General features: G+C 43.1%; 1 protein-coding gene across 35 annotated transcripts in view; it reads left to right on the top strand.

Moving 5' to 3' along the window:
- Positions 1-227: 227 nt before the first annotated feature.
- The window catches only part of DZANK1 (double zinc ribbon and ankyrin repeat domains 1), a 50,505-nt gene continuing 33,330 nt past the window's right edge, over positions 228-17,402 (top strand). For 6 of the 35 annotated variants that reach the window (XM_027976746.3, XM_027976742.3, XM_060397480.1 and 3 more), the window contains exons 1-7: positions 228-278; positions 2,483-2,599; positions 5,742-5,895; positions 12,808-12,922; positions 14,309-14,405; positions 15,505-15,623; positions 16,458-16,543. In XM_027976746.3, the coding sequence (XP_027832547.1) occupies positions 2,491-2,599; positions 5,742-5,895; positions 12,808-12,922; positions 14,309-14,405; positions 15,505-15,623; positions 16,458-16,543 (680 nt within the window). In that variant the 5' untranslated portion in view covers positions 228-278; positions 2,483-2,490. Of the gene's footprint in view, positions 460-1,638; positions 1,829-2,482; positions 2,600-5,741; positions 5,896-12,807; positions 12,923-14,308; positions 14,406-15,504; positions 15,624-16,457; positions 16,544-17,402 lie in introns of those variants that run through there. The other 29 variants (XM_027976745.3, XM_027976741.3, XM_060397479.1 and 26 more) reach the window with 7 other exon arrangements.

Genomic DNA, 17,402 nt, shown 5'->3' with positions numbered 1-17,402 from the left:
TCGACTGTTGTACGAACGAGCCTGGTTCTCATTTTGAGTTGGGAGGCCACCTTGTAGCGCTTTCCAACCTCTGTGAAGGCAAGTTCTCGGACGCCTACGCTTAGGCCTGAAGAAAGGAGCGCTCTGCGGCCGCCTGTCTCCGGGCCAACCGCAGGGGCGGAGCTAGTTGCTAGGAAGCGGGTTCCTGCCAATCACCTGCCCAGCTCCCGGTGGGCGGGGCGCGGCTCGCAGCGTCTTGGTAACCCGTACCGCCGCAGTGAAGGAGAGGACCAAGGGCGGTGAGCGGTGGGCTGCCTCGGTGGGGGCTGCGGAGGTACCCAAGGGGTCCCGATCGGGTCCTGGTGGCTGGGGGAGGGGGCGGAAGAGAAGGGCATCCTTCGTTCAGCCGAGTCGTGGCGGTGTCCTTGGCTGCACCTGAAGGACGGAGACGGGGACCAGACGGGGTTCCGGAACCGGGCGGTGAGGGGCAGTCTGGATGGAGGGGATGGCGGGGTGGGGGATGCTGTTGACGCAGTCGGGCCTAGCGGATCGGTCTGCGGATGGATCCCCTTCGCTCGGGGCGCAGTGGCCTACGCACTGTCAGCCTTTCAAGGACATCGCCTAGTCGCCGCAGGAATTATTCCCCCCACCCCCCAACCCCCACCCCCCAGAGGTTTTTATTTTGAACTAATTTTTAACCATTTTTAAATTTTAACTGCCTCTCACGTAAATGAAAATGTGAGGATGGGCACGCTCCAGAGCCCTTTTGCAGGGGCAGTCGCTCTATCCGTATGTATCTGCAATTTAAATTCTTAGCCTCCGACCTGGAACTATCCAACCAGGCATTAAATTCACCCCTTAAATTTAGCCATCCCACCTTTGGGTTATAGTCTGTGACAAACCTCAAACCACAGAGACATTCTGGGCAGTTTTATTTATTTATTATTTATTTATTTATTAAAAAAATTTTTTTGGCGTCATGTCATGCGTGGCTTGCAGTAACTTGATACCCCCACCAGAGATTGAACTAGAGCCCCTGCAGTGAAAGCATCAAATCCTAACCACTGCACCGTCAGGGAATTTGCAAGGCAGCATTGTTTAGAATAAAACCCAAAACTGAAAAGAAAATAATAAATGCCCAATCACAAATTGATAAATAAGATTATGTAAGTATTTGGAAAATTGTAAATAATAGGGGAGGGTACAAGAAGTACTCTGTAAAAATTGAGTTTCAATGTAGATTTTAACTGAGTAAAACCTATGCATCCATTATCATTGAAATTTGAAAAGACCATCCAAGATGTAAATGGGTTTTAAGGCATCGGATTTCCCCCCCTAAATCCTTTATGTGTTAATAATTATGAACACTCCCACACCCAAGGAAAAAATCGCTAAGACCTCTATGCTTGTACTTAATTACTTATAAATACAGTAGATGGAATGGGAGACTGTTTTAAGGTGTGGGTTCCTGCCCCCCCCATCCTTGGTGTATTAATAATTATGAACCCTCCCATCCCCAAGAAAAAGATCACTAAGACTTCTATACTTGTATTATAAATACAGTAGATGGAGTGAGAGACTTTTGTGTTCCTTCCTCACTGTTTATATCCATGCCAGCTTTCTTCTGGCTGAGGCGTGACCCTCTGTCATTTTCTAAAGTTTCTTTTGCAGCTTTCACAGGCACGAACCATTGATGACAACTGCAGGACTTTGAACATGGAGCATTCCCAAGGAAGCTGGCTCTATATGAACATTTCATGCTACACACAGAGTTACCTCTGTTCCTTTTGTGTGCTGTCTTGCCTGAAGCCAAGAGAGGTGGTATACTAAACAGAGGCAGGACAGACTGGTAATGATCCAGGGGTTGCTTAGGTCTGGTCATCAGTGATGATCTCTGCTCTGACATGTGCATTTAATGTGCTCACTTTAAATTTTATTCCCTCATCCCATACACTCCTGCTTTCCCCCCCACAAAGTGAGGTAAATACTCAGGTAATCAAAAGCCCACACAAGATCTCAACAGCAAAAATACAGCAGAGACAATAATTATTTCCATTAAAAATGGTATTTGGGGACTTCCCTGGTGGTCCATTGGTTAAGACTTTGCCTTCCAGTGTAGAGGGTGCCGGCTTATTCCCTGGTCGGGGAGCTAAGATCCCACATGCCTTACAGCCAAAAAACATAAAATAGAAGCAATGTTGTTACAGATTCAATAAAGACTTTTAAAAATGGTTCACATCAAAAAAAATTTTTTAATTATATTTATATTACACATGATGGTGTAAATCAACTATACTTCAATTTTTAAAAAGACAAAAAAACTGAAAGGAGTCCCCCAAAAAAGAAAAAAGAAAAATGATATTTGTAGGTGGTAGAGGAACAATATTCTCTTTAGTTTTTACTAGTCTTACTGTATTTGAATGAGATACTTCTCTTCAGTGTCTGTTCACATATAGGTGTCCCTTGGAATTTATTTTCATCCACTTTTTTTTTTTAATGTAAGGAGGGAAAATGACAGCTGGTTCAGTGTGTGTCCCTCAAATCATACCCCTGCGGGTGCCTCAGCCCGGAAAAGCCAACCATGAAATTGATAACAATACGCTTTTGGAAATGAAATCAGGTAAGAATCAAATGTACTGAAAGTGTTTAAAATAACCCTGCCATGTTCTCTATATTCATCTAGTTGTTGATTTACCCTCTTTGCATCCTTTCTCTAATCAGGATCTTGGGATGACTGTAAAACTTTGAAAATTTGAAACAATATTAGTTTCTAGAGTGGTATTTATATAGGTTACAGCAGCTGGCTCTTGCCAACCTTCCATTTGTGTTGGAAAGGTTTGTAGCAACACTGTGACTTACTTTAGCCAGGTTAGGATGTCCCATTGCTTCCCCAGACTTTCCCAGGATTCTCAGTGTTTTTCTGGGATATCAGTTTGACCTGCTAACACAGGCTTCCCAGTCAGACAGGTTGGAGAGTGAAGAATCCTGGCTTTGAAAACATCTAGTGATCTTCAGTACATTCCTCAGCCTTTCTTAGTCTCAGCCTCTAGACTGTAAGAGAGTGATAATATTATCTATAGTTTAGAGTCATCATGAGGATTAATGATACATGATGTGAGGCACACAGGTTCTGGCACATGGTGATGCCAAAAGACATTATAGCTGTTTTCTGCTGAAATAACGCAGTGAATGTGTTTCTTTTTCATGCCAGAAACACACACACACACTCATTTACATATGTAATAAACAAAGAGAAGGAAAAGTTTTATAGATATAATGTGTCTTGTTCTATTGTTTAAAACAGACTCTTGATTTGCAGCCACATGGATGGACCTAAGAGATAATCATATTAAGTGAAGTAAGTCAGAAAAAGACAAATATATGATATCACATATATTTTGAATCTATAAAAAATGGTACAAATGATCTTACTTACAAAACAGAAATAGACTCACAGACATAGAAAACAAACTTATGGTTACCAAAGAGAGTAGGAGGAGATAAATTCAGAGTTTGGGATAAACAGGTACACAGTACTATATATAAAATAGATAAACAACAAGAACCTATTATATAACACAGGAAATTATATTCAATATGCTGTAATAGCCTATAATGGAAAAGAATCTGAAAAAGAAAAAACTATATACATACATATAGCTGAATCACTGTTGTACACTTGAAAGTAGTACAACATTATAGAAAAATAGATTTCAACTTTTTTTTAATTGAAAAATTAGACTTCAATTAAAAAATAGACTCTGAGACTCCAGTTACATATTTGAATAACTAATGTGCATACAAACTATATGTACCGATGACGTGACACCTGGGCTTCCTAGACTAAGAGGTCCAACTAAGAATATACGTATTATACTGTGTCTTCCTTTATCTTAAAAGCTAAGATTATTTTTAAAATTCCTCAAACCAAAATTCAAGTCTTAATATATGTGCTCATAACCCTCAGAAGTAGGGTGATGATTGACAAATGACGACAGGGTATACAACTTCTATAATATCTGAAATGTCTAATAAGTGAAAGATTCTGCAATTCATTGCCAAAAGTAATAATATCCCAATAGGAAAAATGGACAAAGGATGTGAAAAGACATTTTATAGGAAAGGAAATATGTGTTTTAAACGTATGAGAATATGCTCCTATTCACCCCTTCACTTGGTTGCTAGGCAGAGCTTAGCCTCTGCTTTATTTACTCCCTTGCACTTAATCACCACTTAACAAATTCTATGTAGTCGTTTCCTGTTTGTGTGTGTGTTTTTTTTAAATGGAAGCTCTATGAGAGGAGGGACTTTGGTCACTGATGTATTCCCAGTGTCTGAAACAGTGTCTGGCATGTAATAGGCATTGGGTAAATACTTGTTGAATGAGTGGGTGAATCTTACTCAAAATATAAGAAATGTGAGTTAAAGCTATGAGATGCTTTTTTTTAAACCTGGGAAATAGAAATGAAATATCAGCAAAATAAAAGAAAAAAATGATCACACACGGTATGGTTGAGATGGTGGGTTAACATGCATTTCTATTCCCTGCTGGTAGCAGGGTGAATTGTTTCAATGTCCATGGAGGGAAGTTTGGCAACATTAACAAAATTACAAACTCGCATAGCTTTTGACTCAACAACAGTACTAGTTCTACATATTTTGCAGATATGAAAGGAACTCTTTGCAGGGTTATTCATTACAGTGTTTGCAATAGCAAAAGTTAAAAAAGAAAGAAAAGGAAAAGAAGACAGTTTATATGTTCATCTGTAGGGATTGGCTGTTGGCCAGTGATTCATCCATTGGAATAGAATGCAGTGCAGCCATAAAGAAGAATGGGGTGCTTTTTAAAGGAGCGATATAGGACAATATACAAGATACAATGTTAAATGAAGAGAAAAAGAGTGTGAAACAGGGCATGATATGCCATTTGTATGTACAGAGAGGGGGAGATTAAAAAATATGTACGTATATGCTTGTATGGATGTAAACTACATACATACATTGGAAGGACAGTTATTATTGGTTGCCTTTGGGCAGCTGATGAGGGCAGGGAGCTTGGAGGGAAAGTTTTCATTGTATATCCTTGTTTGACCTTTTGGATCTTGGATTATCTGAATTTATTATCTTTACCTTTATTACCTTAGTACCTTTATTAATTTTCCCAAGAAGTGCACGAATCATTTACTAAGTCCAAATAAAATATAACAAAACCATTTTTTTAAGCAGTGCTCAAAAATGAAAAATTAGCTTCTGCTTTCTAAGTAGACACTCTGGTTTTAAAATTCACCCCTGCTTGGTTTGTATCAGTGCTCTGTCGGAGAGGCAAAATGCCATAGTGGTTCAAGAGCATGACCTGTGAGCAACTAAGACCCATCACAGTCAAATGAATAAATTTAAAAAATTTTTTTAAATTTTTTTTTAATCCCTCCTGTTTTAAAAAGAAATGAGCCTGGTCAACAGATCCGACTTCCCAGAAGTCAGATCAAAATTCTGCTATTATTTACCAGATTTCTTAACCTCTCTGGGACTCAGTTCCCTCATCTATAATGTGGGTATAAAATAGGACCTATCTCATAAGGTTGTACTGATAAAATTAGTTAATTCACAGTGCCTGGCACAAAAAAAATCTCTTGTTAGTTATTGTTATTCACTTCTACAGTATACATATTTTTAAAATCTCATTAAATAACTGATCCCTAGGCATTCTTCAGGGAGTTGCTACTTTAGTATTAATTCTAGACATCCTGTTTTGGGTTTTTCAGATACCCCGGAAGTCAACATATATTATACCCTGGATGGCAGCAAACCTGAATTCCAAAAGAAAATTGGTTATGGGGAAAACACTACCTTTAAGTATACGAAGCCTATTACCCTGCCTGATGGAAAAATACAAGTTAAAGCTATCGCAGTCACTAAGTAAGTCAAGAGCATAATGACTGGGATGATTTATATTTATTATGTTTTAACTTTATTCATTTCAATGAGAATCGGTGCTGGATTATAAAGACACTAAAGAAAAAGTTATCTTAATTTCAGCATATGTCTGTAACCTTTGTGTTTGTCTTTTACTGAGTTATACTATAAAATACACATATTTACATACTGATTAACATGAGGAAAAGTTTTATGGATAGAACATATAAACAATTATTTGTTTAAAACAGGTTCTTGATTTGCAGCCACATGGATGGACATAGAGATGATCATATGGGTAAAAAGGTATAGTTCAGTGAAGTGCTGTGTGTATTAATACTGTTTTTAATCTGAAATCCACACTGGGATTTTGGGAAAGTAAAAGTGAAATCGCTCAGTCATGTCCGACTCTTTGTTTGGTGCCCCATGGACTGTAGCCTGCCAGGCTCCTCCATCTATGGGATTTTCCAGGCAAGAGTACTGGAGTGGGTTGCCATTTCCTTCTCCAAAGGAAGAGCCTTTTCAGGGTTTGGGACCTCCGAAGAGATTCGTCTTGAGGAAAATGCTGCTTTAAGTGGATGGTTCTTTTATTCCCCAGGATGTGGCCTATGACCACCATGGTTCTCCATCTGATTTTGTACTGACTTTATTGCCCTTCAAAGCTACCATCATTTTGATTTGTTAGGCATTAGCTAATTCATTCTTTTCTTTGTCCTTTCTTTCCTAGTCAACAATTTTTTCAGTTTCATGTATAGAAATACCACTTAATTTGGTAAACTTCACTGTGGGTTGTAGAGAAAAAAGATCCTCAAATGCGTTGCAGATTAGTCTGTGATAGAGGAATTATTTTGTGCCACAAAACAGGTTTGGCCACATTTCTGGAAGACTGATACTGGGGCTGGCCCAGGTAATTTAAATCAGACTCCAGGCTCCCCCTGCTGGCTAAACTACTGCATGGCCTTTTAAGCTACAAATTCTACAGTGAAGATGATTGCTTGGCATTGAAAAACAATTTTTTTAAATAATAAAATGAAAACAGAACAACTCCCTGACACATGATTATTCTTTATTAAAAATTGGGATCTGTGGCTTTTCCTACTTGCCAACCCATTTCTACTGAAACAAGTCATCCCAGTTGTTGAAAACTACTAAGCTGATTACTCTGGTGCGTCATGCTGCAAGGTGACAGTAAAATGAAGTCGAGATCAATGACTTTGTAGTTCAAAGGAGCTAACAGAGCTTCCATCAGAGTCTGAAGAATAAGGACATTGTTTATGCATCTCACCATCTTGTTCTGTGCCCACTCTGCTCTGAAATGCTGTTAGTTATTTCAGATGTGCTCAGCTTAGGAAAAGTACCTGTACAAAAAAATTTTGAAAGTTAGTGCTTGTATCTAATTGTGATAAAATAGTTCTTTATGGAAATCATGCAGCTTTGTTCAAGTCTCTGTCTCTAGGTTTTTCAGGCCATTAGTTTTGTAATAAGGAGAAAAAGGGCTTTAGATAAGACTGTTAACAATGAAAGGTCTTTAACATATTAAGAGGAAAACGTGTGGTCATGAAGTTTTGAATGATTTAGGAAAATATTTGTGATATAGTCAGTGAAAAAAATTAGGATGTAAGATGGCACGCTAGTATTGTGAAACTTGCAAAAATACCCAGAGGACTTCCCTGGTGATCCAGGGGTTAAGAATCCTCCTGCCAATGCAGGGGACACAGGTTTGATCCCTGGTCCAAGAAGAACCTTCAGAGACGCTGCAGAGTAACTAAGCCTGTGCTCCACAATAAAAGAAGCCACTGCAATAAGAAGCCCATGCACCACAATGAAAAGTAGCTCCCGCTTGCTGCAACTAGAGAAACCCTGCTGCTGCTGCTGCTGCTGCTAAGGCGCTTCAGTCGTGTTCGACTCTGTGCAGCCCCATACACGGCAGCCCACCAGGCTCCCCTGTCCCGGGATTCTCCAGGCAAGAACACTGGAGTGGGTCGCCATTTCCTTCTCCAATGCATAAAAGTGAAATGTGAAAGGGAAGTCGCTCAGTCGTGTCCGACTCTTTGCGACCCCATGGACTGCAGCCTACCAGGGTCCTCCGTCCATGGGATTTTCCAGGCGAGGGTACTGGAGCGGGGTGCCATCGCCTTCTCTGAGAGAAACCCTGCACACAGCAACAAAGACCCTGCATAGCCAAAATGAATAAGTAAATAATTTTGCAAAATACACAGAGAGAGAAAAGGGCAGTGATCCGCAAGTGACTGGGAACCAGGCTTCTGCTCGGAGCCAGCCAGGCTGTAAATCTGACCATTCCTCAGCTTTCAGATGGTCCCTGGATGGAGATGTTTGTGATGGGAGGAAGTTATCTTGTTAGGAGGACACTGTATCTCGGATAACAGGCCATGAGCCAATGATGATGAGCATCCAGATGAGATGGATGCTGAGGTGAATGAGTTAAACAAGCAGTTCATCTAAAAGACTTTTTATATCTGCATCCAGATACCTGTATCTGTAAATTTGGTTTGTTTTTAAGAACAACAAAACACATGCTTCCCCAAAGGTTAGCCGCCCATAAGTCTCTCTAGCCAGTGAACATGCAAGTACCCACTGATCATGTTATTTCTTAAATCCTGTCACTCACTGATAGGTAGTGACTATTTAGACCAGTTGTATATTTCTGAGAATTGTTTTCTCCTTCTAAAAGTGTGGCTTAAGACTTTGACATGGCTTAATGGTAAACATTTCTTAGGGCTTCCCTGGTGGCTCAGACAGGAAAGAATCTGCCTGCAATGCAGCAGACCTGGGTTCGATCTCTGGGTTGGGAAGATACCCTGGAGGAGGGCATGGTGACCCACTCCAGTCTTCTTGCCTAGAGAATCCCATGGATAGAGGAGCCTGGTGGGCTACAGTCCTTGGGGTCACAAAGAGTCAGACACGACTAAGCAACTGAGCACAGCACAGCAAACATTTCTCAACTGTTTTGGAACTGATGTCTATTCATTTCTGAATGTTTACTTAACCAAAGAATTTCAAGTGTTTGGGGATGCTTAAAGTTTCAAGAATTTTAAGAAATGTAAAAAAATCAACATGTAAGAAATCTGAGAAATTGCAAAAGAAATAATAAAACAGATAAAAACACATCAAAGGCGAATAGGAAAATCAATGAGCAAAGCAGATAAAGGACACTGAAGGCAGACACCAACTTGAGATATAAGAGTATTAAGTTCCTGGGCAGATCAAGCAGAATCCCTTGTGTTCTAGCTGTGAGGTTTCAGTGCAAATTAGTGAGAGTGAGAGTTAAACATACCAGACAAATACACCAAAGTGTGGTCACAAGGATGTGGCAGAGGCTGCAGGCTGCTCCCAAAATCTGTGTTGCCTTCTTCAAGAACTATAGAAGCTTCCCTGGTGGCCCAGTGATAAAGAATCCACCTACCAGTGCAGGAGACATGGTTTCGATCCCTGGTCCAGGAAGGTTCCACATGCTGGGGAGCAACTAACCCCATGCGCCACAACTGTTGAGCCTGTGATCTAGAGCCCAGGAACCACAACTACTGAAGCCCACACGCAACAAGAGAAGCCACCGAAATGAGAAGCCCACTCACTGCAACTAGAGAGTAGCCCTCGCTCACCACAACCAGAGGCAGCCTGGGAAGCAGCGAAGACTCAGCACAATGAAAACAAAACAAAATTATTTTAAAAATAAGTAAAGTTTATTTTTTTTAAAACTAGAGCCTGGGATTTTTAGCAGGACACACGTGTGTTTTCAGTCCTTGAAGCTAGCAAGAGCCCCGTGAATGCATGGGGTGTGGCCAGTGAATGGACGTGGAAGTGACTTGCCAGTTTCTAGATTGTGCCCTGTAGGAGGAGGCAGGCCGTGGTTCCTGCCAGCTGAATGTGGCTGTGGTGGTCAGCAACATTGGGTCACAAGGACGTGTCATGTCCTAGATATGATGGGGCAACAGGGTAGAAAGTCAACCCTAGGCCCTGGGCACCATGGCTCTCCTGCACAGCTGTGGGTGGGTTATAGCCCATTGCTATGGTTTTTCCAGTGGTTATGTACGGATGTGAGAGTTGGACTGTAAAGAAAGCTGAGCACCGAAGAATTGATGCTTTTGAACTGTAATGTTGGAGGAGACTCTTGAGAGTCCCTTGGACTGCAAGGAGATCCAACCAGTCCATTCTAAAAGAGATCAGTCCTGGGTGTTCTTTGGAAGGATTGATGCTAAAGCTGAAACTCCAATACTTTGGCCACCTCATGTGAAGAGTTGACTCATTGGAAAAGACTCTGATGCTGGGAGGGATTGGGGGCAGGAAGGAAGAGAAGGGGACGACAGAGGATGAGATGGCTGGATGGCATCGCCGACTCAATGGACGTGAGTTTGAGTGAACTCCAGGAGATGGTGATGGACAGGGAGGCCTGGTGCACTGCGATTCGTGGAGTCGCAAATAGTCGGACACGACTGAACAACTGAACTGAAATGACTCTGTTTAAGCCACTGTTGTTTTGATTCTGCATTACAACAATCAAGCCTGTATCCCAATACACCAGGGACACATCTCAAGCAAATACCTACAGAGAACATATTCAAGAGTACAGGTGATCAAAACAGGCCAACAGTGTCAAGCGTCAGTGAGTGTGTGGAGAAACTGGAACCCTCAAATGATGCCAGTGGGGATGTAAATGGAACAACCACAGGTCGCAGTTTCTAAAAAGTCAAACTCACTGACCATCTGACCCAGTGGTTCTGCTCCAGTGTATCTGTCCACATATATGGCTGGACCAGCCCTTGTTCTTATTACAATTCCAAGAGGCCCTCAGCAGTAATCATCAAGGAACTTGGAAAGAGAAGAAGTTTATTACCTACAAGTCCTGGGGATTATGTGGCACCCAGTGAGGTCACAAGTACAAAGAGATGGGGGCAGGGGGAGAGAAGAAGGGACAAATCACAGACCAAGGGTCTGCTTTTATTAGGGCTGAGGGCGGGGAGCTGAGGAGTTCCACGGGCTCAGTCTTCATTGGTGAATTTTAAATGTATGAGCAAGAACTTACAGTGGGAAGAGAAAAAATTGCCGAATTGGTCAGTCATGGAAACCAACCAAGATCTCTAAAATAAAGGGGCTTCCATGGGGGGGCGGGCAGTGGCTGGATCTTCATCTGGTCCTGTGGCGGGTGAAGTGTTTACTGAAGAGCACCATCTTTGAAGTGGATGTCTCAGCAAAGCCTAAGTCAGATGCCTCGTTACAAACAAGAGAAAACCCAACCTCAGGGGCTCATACTATAAAGACTCATTCGTGAATACTCATAACAGTATTAAGTATTGTAACCTCCAAACTAGCAAAATCCAAATGACTATCCACTGGGGAATGGATAAACAAACTGTGGTACATCGTGAAATGGAATGCTACTCAAGAATAAAGATGAATGAATTGCTGACACATGCAACTACCTGGGCGAACCTCAGAAAAGAAAAGAAAAAGACAGGTAAAGGCAGCCAGACCTGGGAGACTGTATTTGTAGGATTACATTTATCAGCATGGCAACCCACTCCAGTACTCTTGCCTGGAGAATCCCGTGGATAGAGGAGCCTGGAAGGCTACAGTCCATGGGGTCGCAAAGAGTCGGACACGACTGAGCAACTAAGCACACAGCACAGAAAATGCAAAACTGTGAAGACAGGAAGCAGATCAGTGATTGCCTGGTGTAGGAGGTGGAAGTGAGGAGTAACTAGAAACAGGTTGTTGTAACATTGGACTGTGGTGGTGGTTGCACAGTTGTGTAAATGTATGGAGTATCATCAAATTATAAACCTAGAGCAAGTGCATTTTATGTCATGTACATTATATCCCAGTAAAACTGTTTAGAAAAATAAAGAGTATAGATGAGCTGCTGGTGCTGAGGGGAAATCACCTCCAGAATTTACTTCTGGCCACCTCTCAGTTGGTTTCTCATGGGACTTCTATTGCATCATGGAGGAACAAGATTAATTGTGAAATATTATGAATAAATTGAAAACTGACTAGTATTTGAGGAATAACAGTTAAAATCTCCCAGGGAAGTGTATATTATGCTACCCACAGTTGGGATAAGGAAAATTCCCATAACTTAGGTGGAATGAATGATATACAGGTAACCTCATTCTTTGCTTCAGAATAGTTTCAGGATTAAGGTATGACATCTTTATGCTGAATGTGGTAGATAGTCCTCCAAATGGCCCCCCAGTGAGCCATGCCTCCCACAGTATCCCCTCCTGAATCTGGGCTGGCCCTACAACTTAACTTTGACCAAGAGAATGCTCCAGACATGACGCTAAGGCCAGACCACAAGAAGCCTTGCAGTATCTGCTCTGGTCTCTTGGAACATAAACGCTGGGAGAAGCCAGCCACCTTGTAGGAAGTCTCTGACCTACCTGAGATCTACTAGTATGAGGAACCCCAAGTTCACCACCTGGAAAGGGAGATAGAAAGGGAAGGAGAGAGATGACTGGCAAGTCCCCAGCCGTCCCAGGCCAGACTTAGAACCTGAGGGGAGAAACCATTTTGGACATCTGACTGAGCTGTACTTTCACTTGACTCCGGCCCAAGCTGACACCTGACTGCAACTACACAAGAGCTGGCAAACCCACACCTTTGTGTTCTAAGACATAATGTTTTGCAGTGGCTTGTTACATAGCAAGAGATAAGTGAATAAGAGTAAGGTTGCTGCTGCTGCTGCTGCTAAGTCGCTTCAGTCGTGTCCGACTCTGTGCGACCCCATAGACAGCAGCCCACCAGGCTCAAGGTTAAGACCATAGAAATGGTAATATGTTGGTCTCCAGTTTAAAATAGCAATGTAGTAAGTTCATTCTAGAGTCATCTTAGTTGCTGGACACCCTGTCTTTGGACCTCTGTGACACGCAAACTTCCCCTGTCTGGAACAATTTTCAGAGACTGCAGAGAGAGCGCCATTGTCACAAAGGTGTTTCAGGTGGACTCTGTTCCGCCAGATCCAGTCTCTCCAGAAGACACTGTGGAAAATGCTCTCAAGGACCCTCCGAAGCAGGCGAGTACTGACACTGTGATGCATTTGGATCGTCACCACATCCCTGGTCCCTTTCCTCAGTGGTCACATCTTCCCCTTCATTTACCCCCAGTCAGTCTGTCACCCATTTTCAGGTCCTTACCATTGGGGTCACTCTCAACCACTGCACAGCATCTTTGCTGGTTTCCCACCTTTTGGCCAGTCCTCCACCCTGCCCGTTGGAGACTCCTCACTGGCATCTCTATCTAGGCTCCTGTGTCTTCTCCTCTTACCCTGTGGAAGAAAGCAGAAACCCTCAGCCTGGCCTCTCAGAGCCAGTGTCTGTCCTCAGTCATCCTTTCCTGCTTTGTGACTCCCGTGTTTACGTTCCAGCTCAAACTCTGTGCATGCTGGGTTCTGTCTCTGCTCCGCTAGCTCCCAGGCCTTCTTTCATCAAGTGCTTTGATCACGTGATTACTCTGCTCCTTGTCTGTCTCCCCCATGTACTGTAAGCTCCCAGGCAGCAGAGAGCAATTCTGCCATACTCCATGTCCTGCATGGGGACAGGTAGGAGAGGGTGGAGGCATTTGCTGAAAAGAAGTGTCGGGCTAGTAGGAGCCCTCAGTGGGCGTGGCCCTCAGTTATGTTGAAAGCTTCATCTCCAGATACAAAGCCTCACCTCTTTAGAGAATGAACTACACCTGTCTAGAAAGGACATCTGAAACTCTAGACCTTGGGTTCTGGGTATCAGTGGGATGGATCCCAGGGTCAGAGGGTGGGCCAGCCCCCGGTGAGGCAATTAAACAGAGTCTCAGACTCTCGTTGAGGTGATGGGAAGTTTTGGGGGGGAGTCCCTTCAGCCTAACAATCAACCAGAGGGCAGCAAAGAGGCCGTGGGACCAGAGCGGTGGATGCAGGCATGGCGTGGGGTCCACTTGTGACCAGGGGTCTACACTGACCAGGGGGCAGCCAGCAGGGGTTCAGGCTTCAGCCAAGCATGAGGGACTGACCCTGAGAACAGAAGCATGTCTGTGTTTCGGGGCCGAGTGTGGGAGGACAGTGGACAGCAGATCTGTCTGGGTCTGACCCCACCCTGCCTTTGCCCCTGGAGTCTGGTGGTCCCTCTGTTGTCACTGTGTCTCCCAAGAGTGTGACGTCCTATCTGTGTAAGCTGTCACCTGCCTCCAGTCTTGGCCACTTGACATGGAAGGGGCATCCCAAGCAGGCGTGCTGCCAGGCAGGCAGCCCAGAGTCAAAGCTGTATGTGTGTCCAGAGACAGCGAGACAAAGGTCACTTGGTGAAAACAACTGTGACCCCTTTCTAGTAAAGAAGTGCAGGCTGTGTCGCCATCTCTACTATGGAACTTTTAATTTTCATATCTAAACAGGCAGAGTCAAGTGACTGATACACAGTCTCTTCCCTCCTAGGAACTGAAAAATGGATTTGTTGAATCAAAAGGAAGGAAGAAATATAAGAATCCTGAAAGTAAACTGGGTTGGAATGTTAACCTTGGAAAGTTTCCAGGTATGAAGTGACAGGATGAAGATACGAGTTAGTATACTGAACCACCAAACAAGTTCAGGGCTTGTGTTCTTGTCTTCCGAGGGGTTGACTAAGAAACACCAGGACAGTACAGTAAGATCCCATTTGACTTTTAATGCCATCCTGGCTACATGAGGGAGAGTCAAGCTGTCCGGCAGAGTCAGATTTATCTATTCATTGCAACACAGGAGACCACGTGGTAGAGGAACCATGGCGATCTCATCAACTAAAGTACAGACAGCAGTTGCTGGGGGAAGGTGGGGTTTGGATGAAATTTAAATGAAAGAAGAGTTCTGATAGGTAAGCAAAGCAGAGATCAGTGGGAAATGGTCGCCATGAGATACGGACCTGAGAAGGGGACCAGGGTTCTGTTTCCTTGGAAACAACAAAGATACATGTGGAAGGTAGTGCCCAGAGACCTCTCTCTGAAGCTTTGCACCAGGTTGGGCATTGAGGCTGCTTCTCTGTGGTTGGATAGCATCACCAACTCAATAGACACGAGTCTGAGCAAACTTTAGGAGACAGTGAAGGACAGGGGAGCCTGGTGTGCTGCCGTCCGTGGGGTCACAAAGAGTCAGACATGGCTGAACAAGTGAACGACAACCCTATGTCACAGTGACCTGGGGCTTCCAGGCAAGAGTTGGATGTTTCATTCTTACTGATATGATTTCGAACAGCAAAGTTTTCTGATAATCTGATTTTAGAGAGCAGGGTTTCTTGGTCAGTAAGAAGCAGTGGTCACTCAGAGTGGGAACTGTTAGGATGTGTGACAGCTGCAGTGTGTCCTTGGGACACATAATATTTCCTGCTGACCTTTCAACTGGATTTATCCATTCTCCCAGCCTGGTGCAGAATGCTGGGAAATGTGGCAGGGCAGATTTTCATTTTCTCAGTCTGGGCCCACTTTTTTCTTTATTGCCATGGATTCAACTGAGTGGGAGCTTCTTTGCATAGTTACTACATTAGAGAATGTGACAACAGTGGCCCCTTATTAAAAGGTTTCTAACTATGAAGACACATTTGCATGAAAGCACATATGATTTCAGGTATTCACAGAATGATGCTTTTGATGTAATTGTAGACATGGGTGAAAGAAGTGACCCTAAAACATTGAAAGACCTTCGCTTCTCAGAGAGTCCGCGGGAAGCCCCAACCTTCCGTGATGAATTGGGCTCTAGACCAGCCCCCCAGCAGCCCCAGGTAACTGCTAAGGAAACTCTTTTGGGTGCTAAAGATCTACTGTGTTTTTAATGCTTCCTGCAACATACTTTAAGAAAATGTCCCTGCCTTTTCACCCTGGGTCAGGCACTGTCCCAGAGCCGAGTGGACAAAAAAGGCCCCTGTACTCATGGTGCTCACATTTTGTTGGGGATGGGGGCAGACAGATATAAACGTGTGAATAATGGAAAAAATAATTGAGAATAGTGATTTGTCATGAAAAAGATAGACCTGGGTAATGGGATAGAGCCATGGTTTACCAATTGTGGTCCCCAGACCAGGAGCATCAGCTCATCAGAAATGCAGACACCGACCCACCCCACTGCACCCCCCCAGACCTGTGGCCTCAGGGTCTTTAGGGTGGGCCCCGTCATCTGTTCTAATTGGCCTTTCTTCTGATAAACACCCAAACTTGAGAACCCCTGGGATAGAGAATGACCAGGTAGGAAGAACCTGGTTAGTGAATTAATGTCCTAATTAGTGTCCTAATTCAGGGGGATAAGAGAAGGCCCCCTCAAAAAGGTGACATTTTAATTGAACCTTCAAGATGAACAGAAACCAGCTCTGCAAAGATCTTTGTCGAGTAACCTCAAGTTCAGCTAAGTGAGGATCACCAGGAGGCTGATGTGGCTGGAGCATGGTGGGAAAAATGATGGCTGCTGCATATGGTGGGACAGAGCACTGAGATGAACTCTGTGTAATTTACCTTACCAGAGCTTTTACCATGATTTTGTATATGTTCATTTTAGTTCCCTGGGTTTGCACATATAACTGGTTAGAATTTTGCCATGATTTTATATATGTTCTTCATTTTAGTTCCCTGGGTTTGCACACATAACTGGCCAGAAGAGCTTGACAAGCACAGAGATCATGAGGATTCACAGGGAGACGGACTTTCTCAAGTATGTATTGCTTTCTCTCTACTGTCTAAGTACTGCTGAGACACAACATGGTCAAAAATAATTTGAAGATGGGGCATAGCAATGGTATTTTCCCCAACTTTTTTGTTTTTTTAATTAAATTTTTACAAAATTTAAAGGCGCAAATGACATACAATAAATGGCACTTAAAGAGTACAATTGATATATACATACATATATATACATATAATCTCAAGACTGTCACCCCAATCGAGAAAAATGAAAAAATCCACCACCTCCAAGAGTTTCCTGCTTTGCACCTTTTTAAAACCCTCCCCTGTGACCTGCCCCATTCCCAGGCACCTGTTGGTCTGCTTGTTGTCATTGTAGCTTAGCTTGCATTTGATCCCATATATATATATGGAACAATTCAGTATTTGCTCCTTGGCCAGGCTGCTTTCACTCCGCTTGATGACTTGGAGGCTCACCCATTTTGTATGCATGCATTGGACGTTTCTTTTCAATGCTGAGTAGTGTTCCATCGTATGGCTACATCACAGTTTGTTTATCCTGTTTCCTATTGGATGTACATCCAGATTGTTTTTAGGTTTTGGCTGTCACAGAAAAAGCTGCTATGAACATTTGTATACATGTCATCCTGTGGATATATACTTTAATTCCCCTTAGCCAACTAGGAGTGGGGTGGCTGGCTCATATGGTAGGCATATGTTTAACTTTTTAAGAAAACTGTCCATATGTTTTCCTAAGAGGCTGTACCATTTTGCACTCCCACCAGTAGTATATGATGGATGGGAGCTCCAGTTTCCCTACATCTTCACCAACATTGTTATTTTTATTTTTGGCCATTCTGGTAAGGTGGGGGTAGTGGTTTTAATTTGCA

The sequence above is a fragment of the Ovis aries genome, chromosome 13 (assembly GCF_016772045.2).
Source record: "Ovis aries strain OAR_USU_Benz2616 breed Rambouillet chromosome 13, ARS-UI_Ramb_v3.0, whole genome shotgun sequence".
Taxonomy (NCBI): Eukaryota; Metazoa; Chordata; class Mammalia; order Artiodactyla; family Bovidae; genus Ovis; species Ovis aries.
This window is presented reverse-complemented; position numbering and strand designations above follow the sequence as displayed.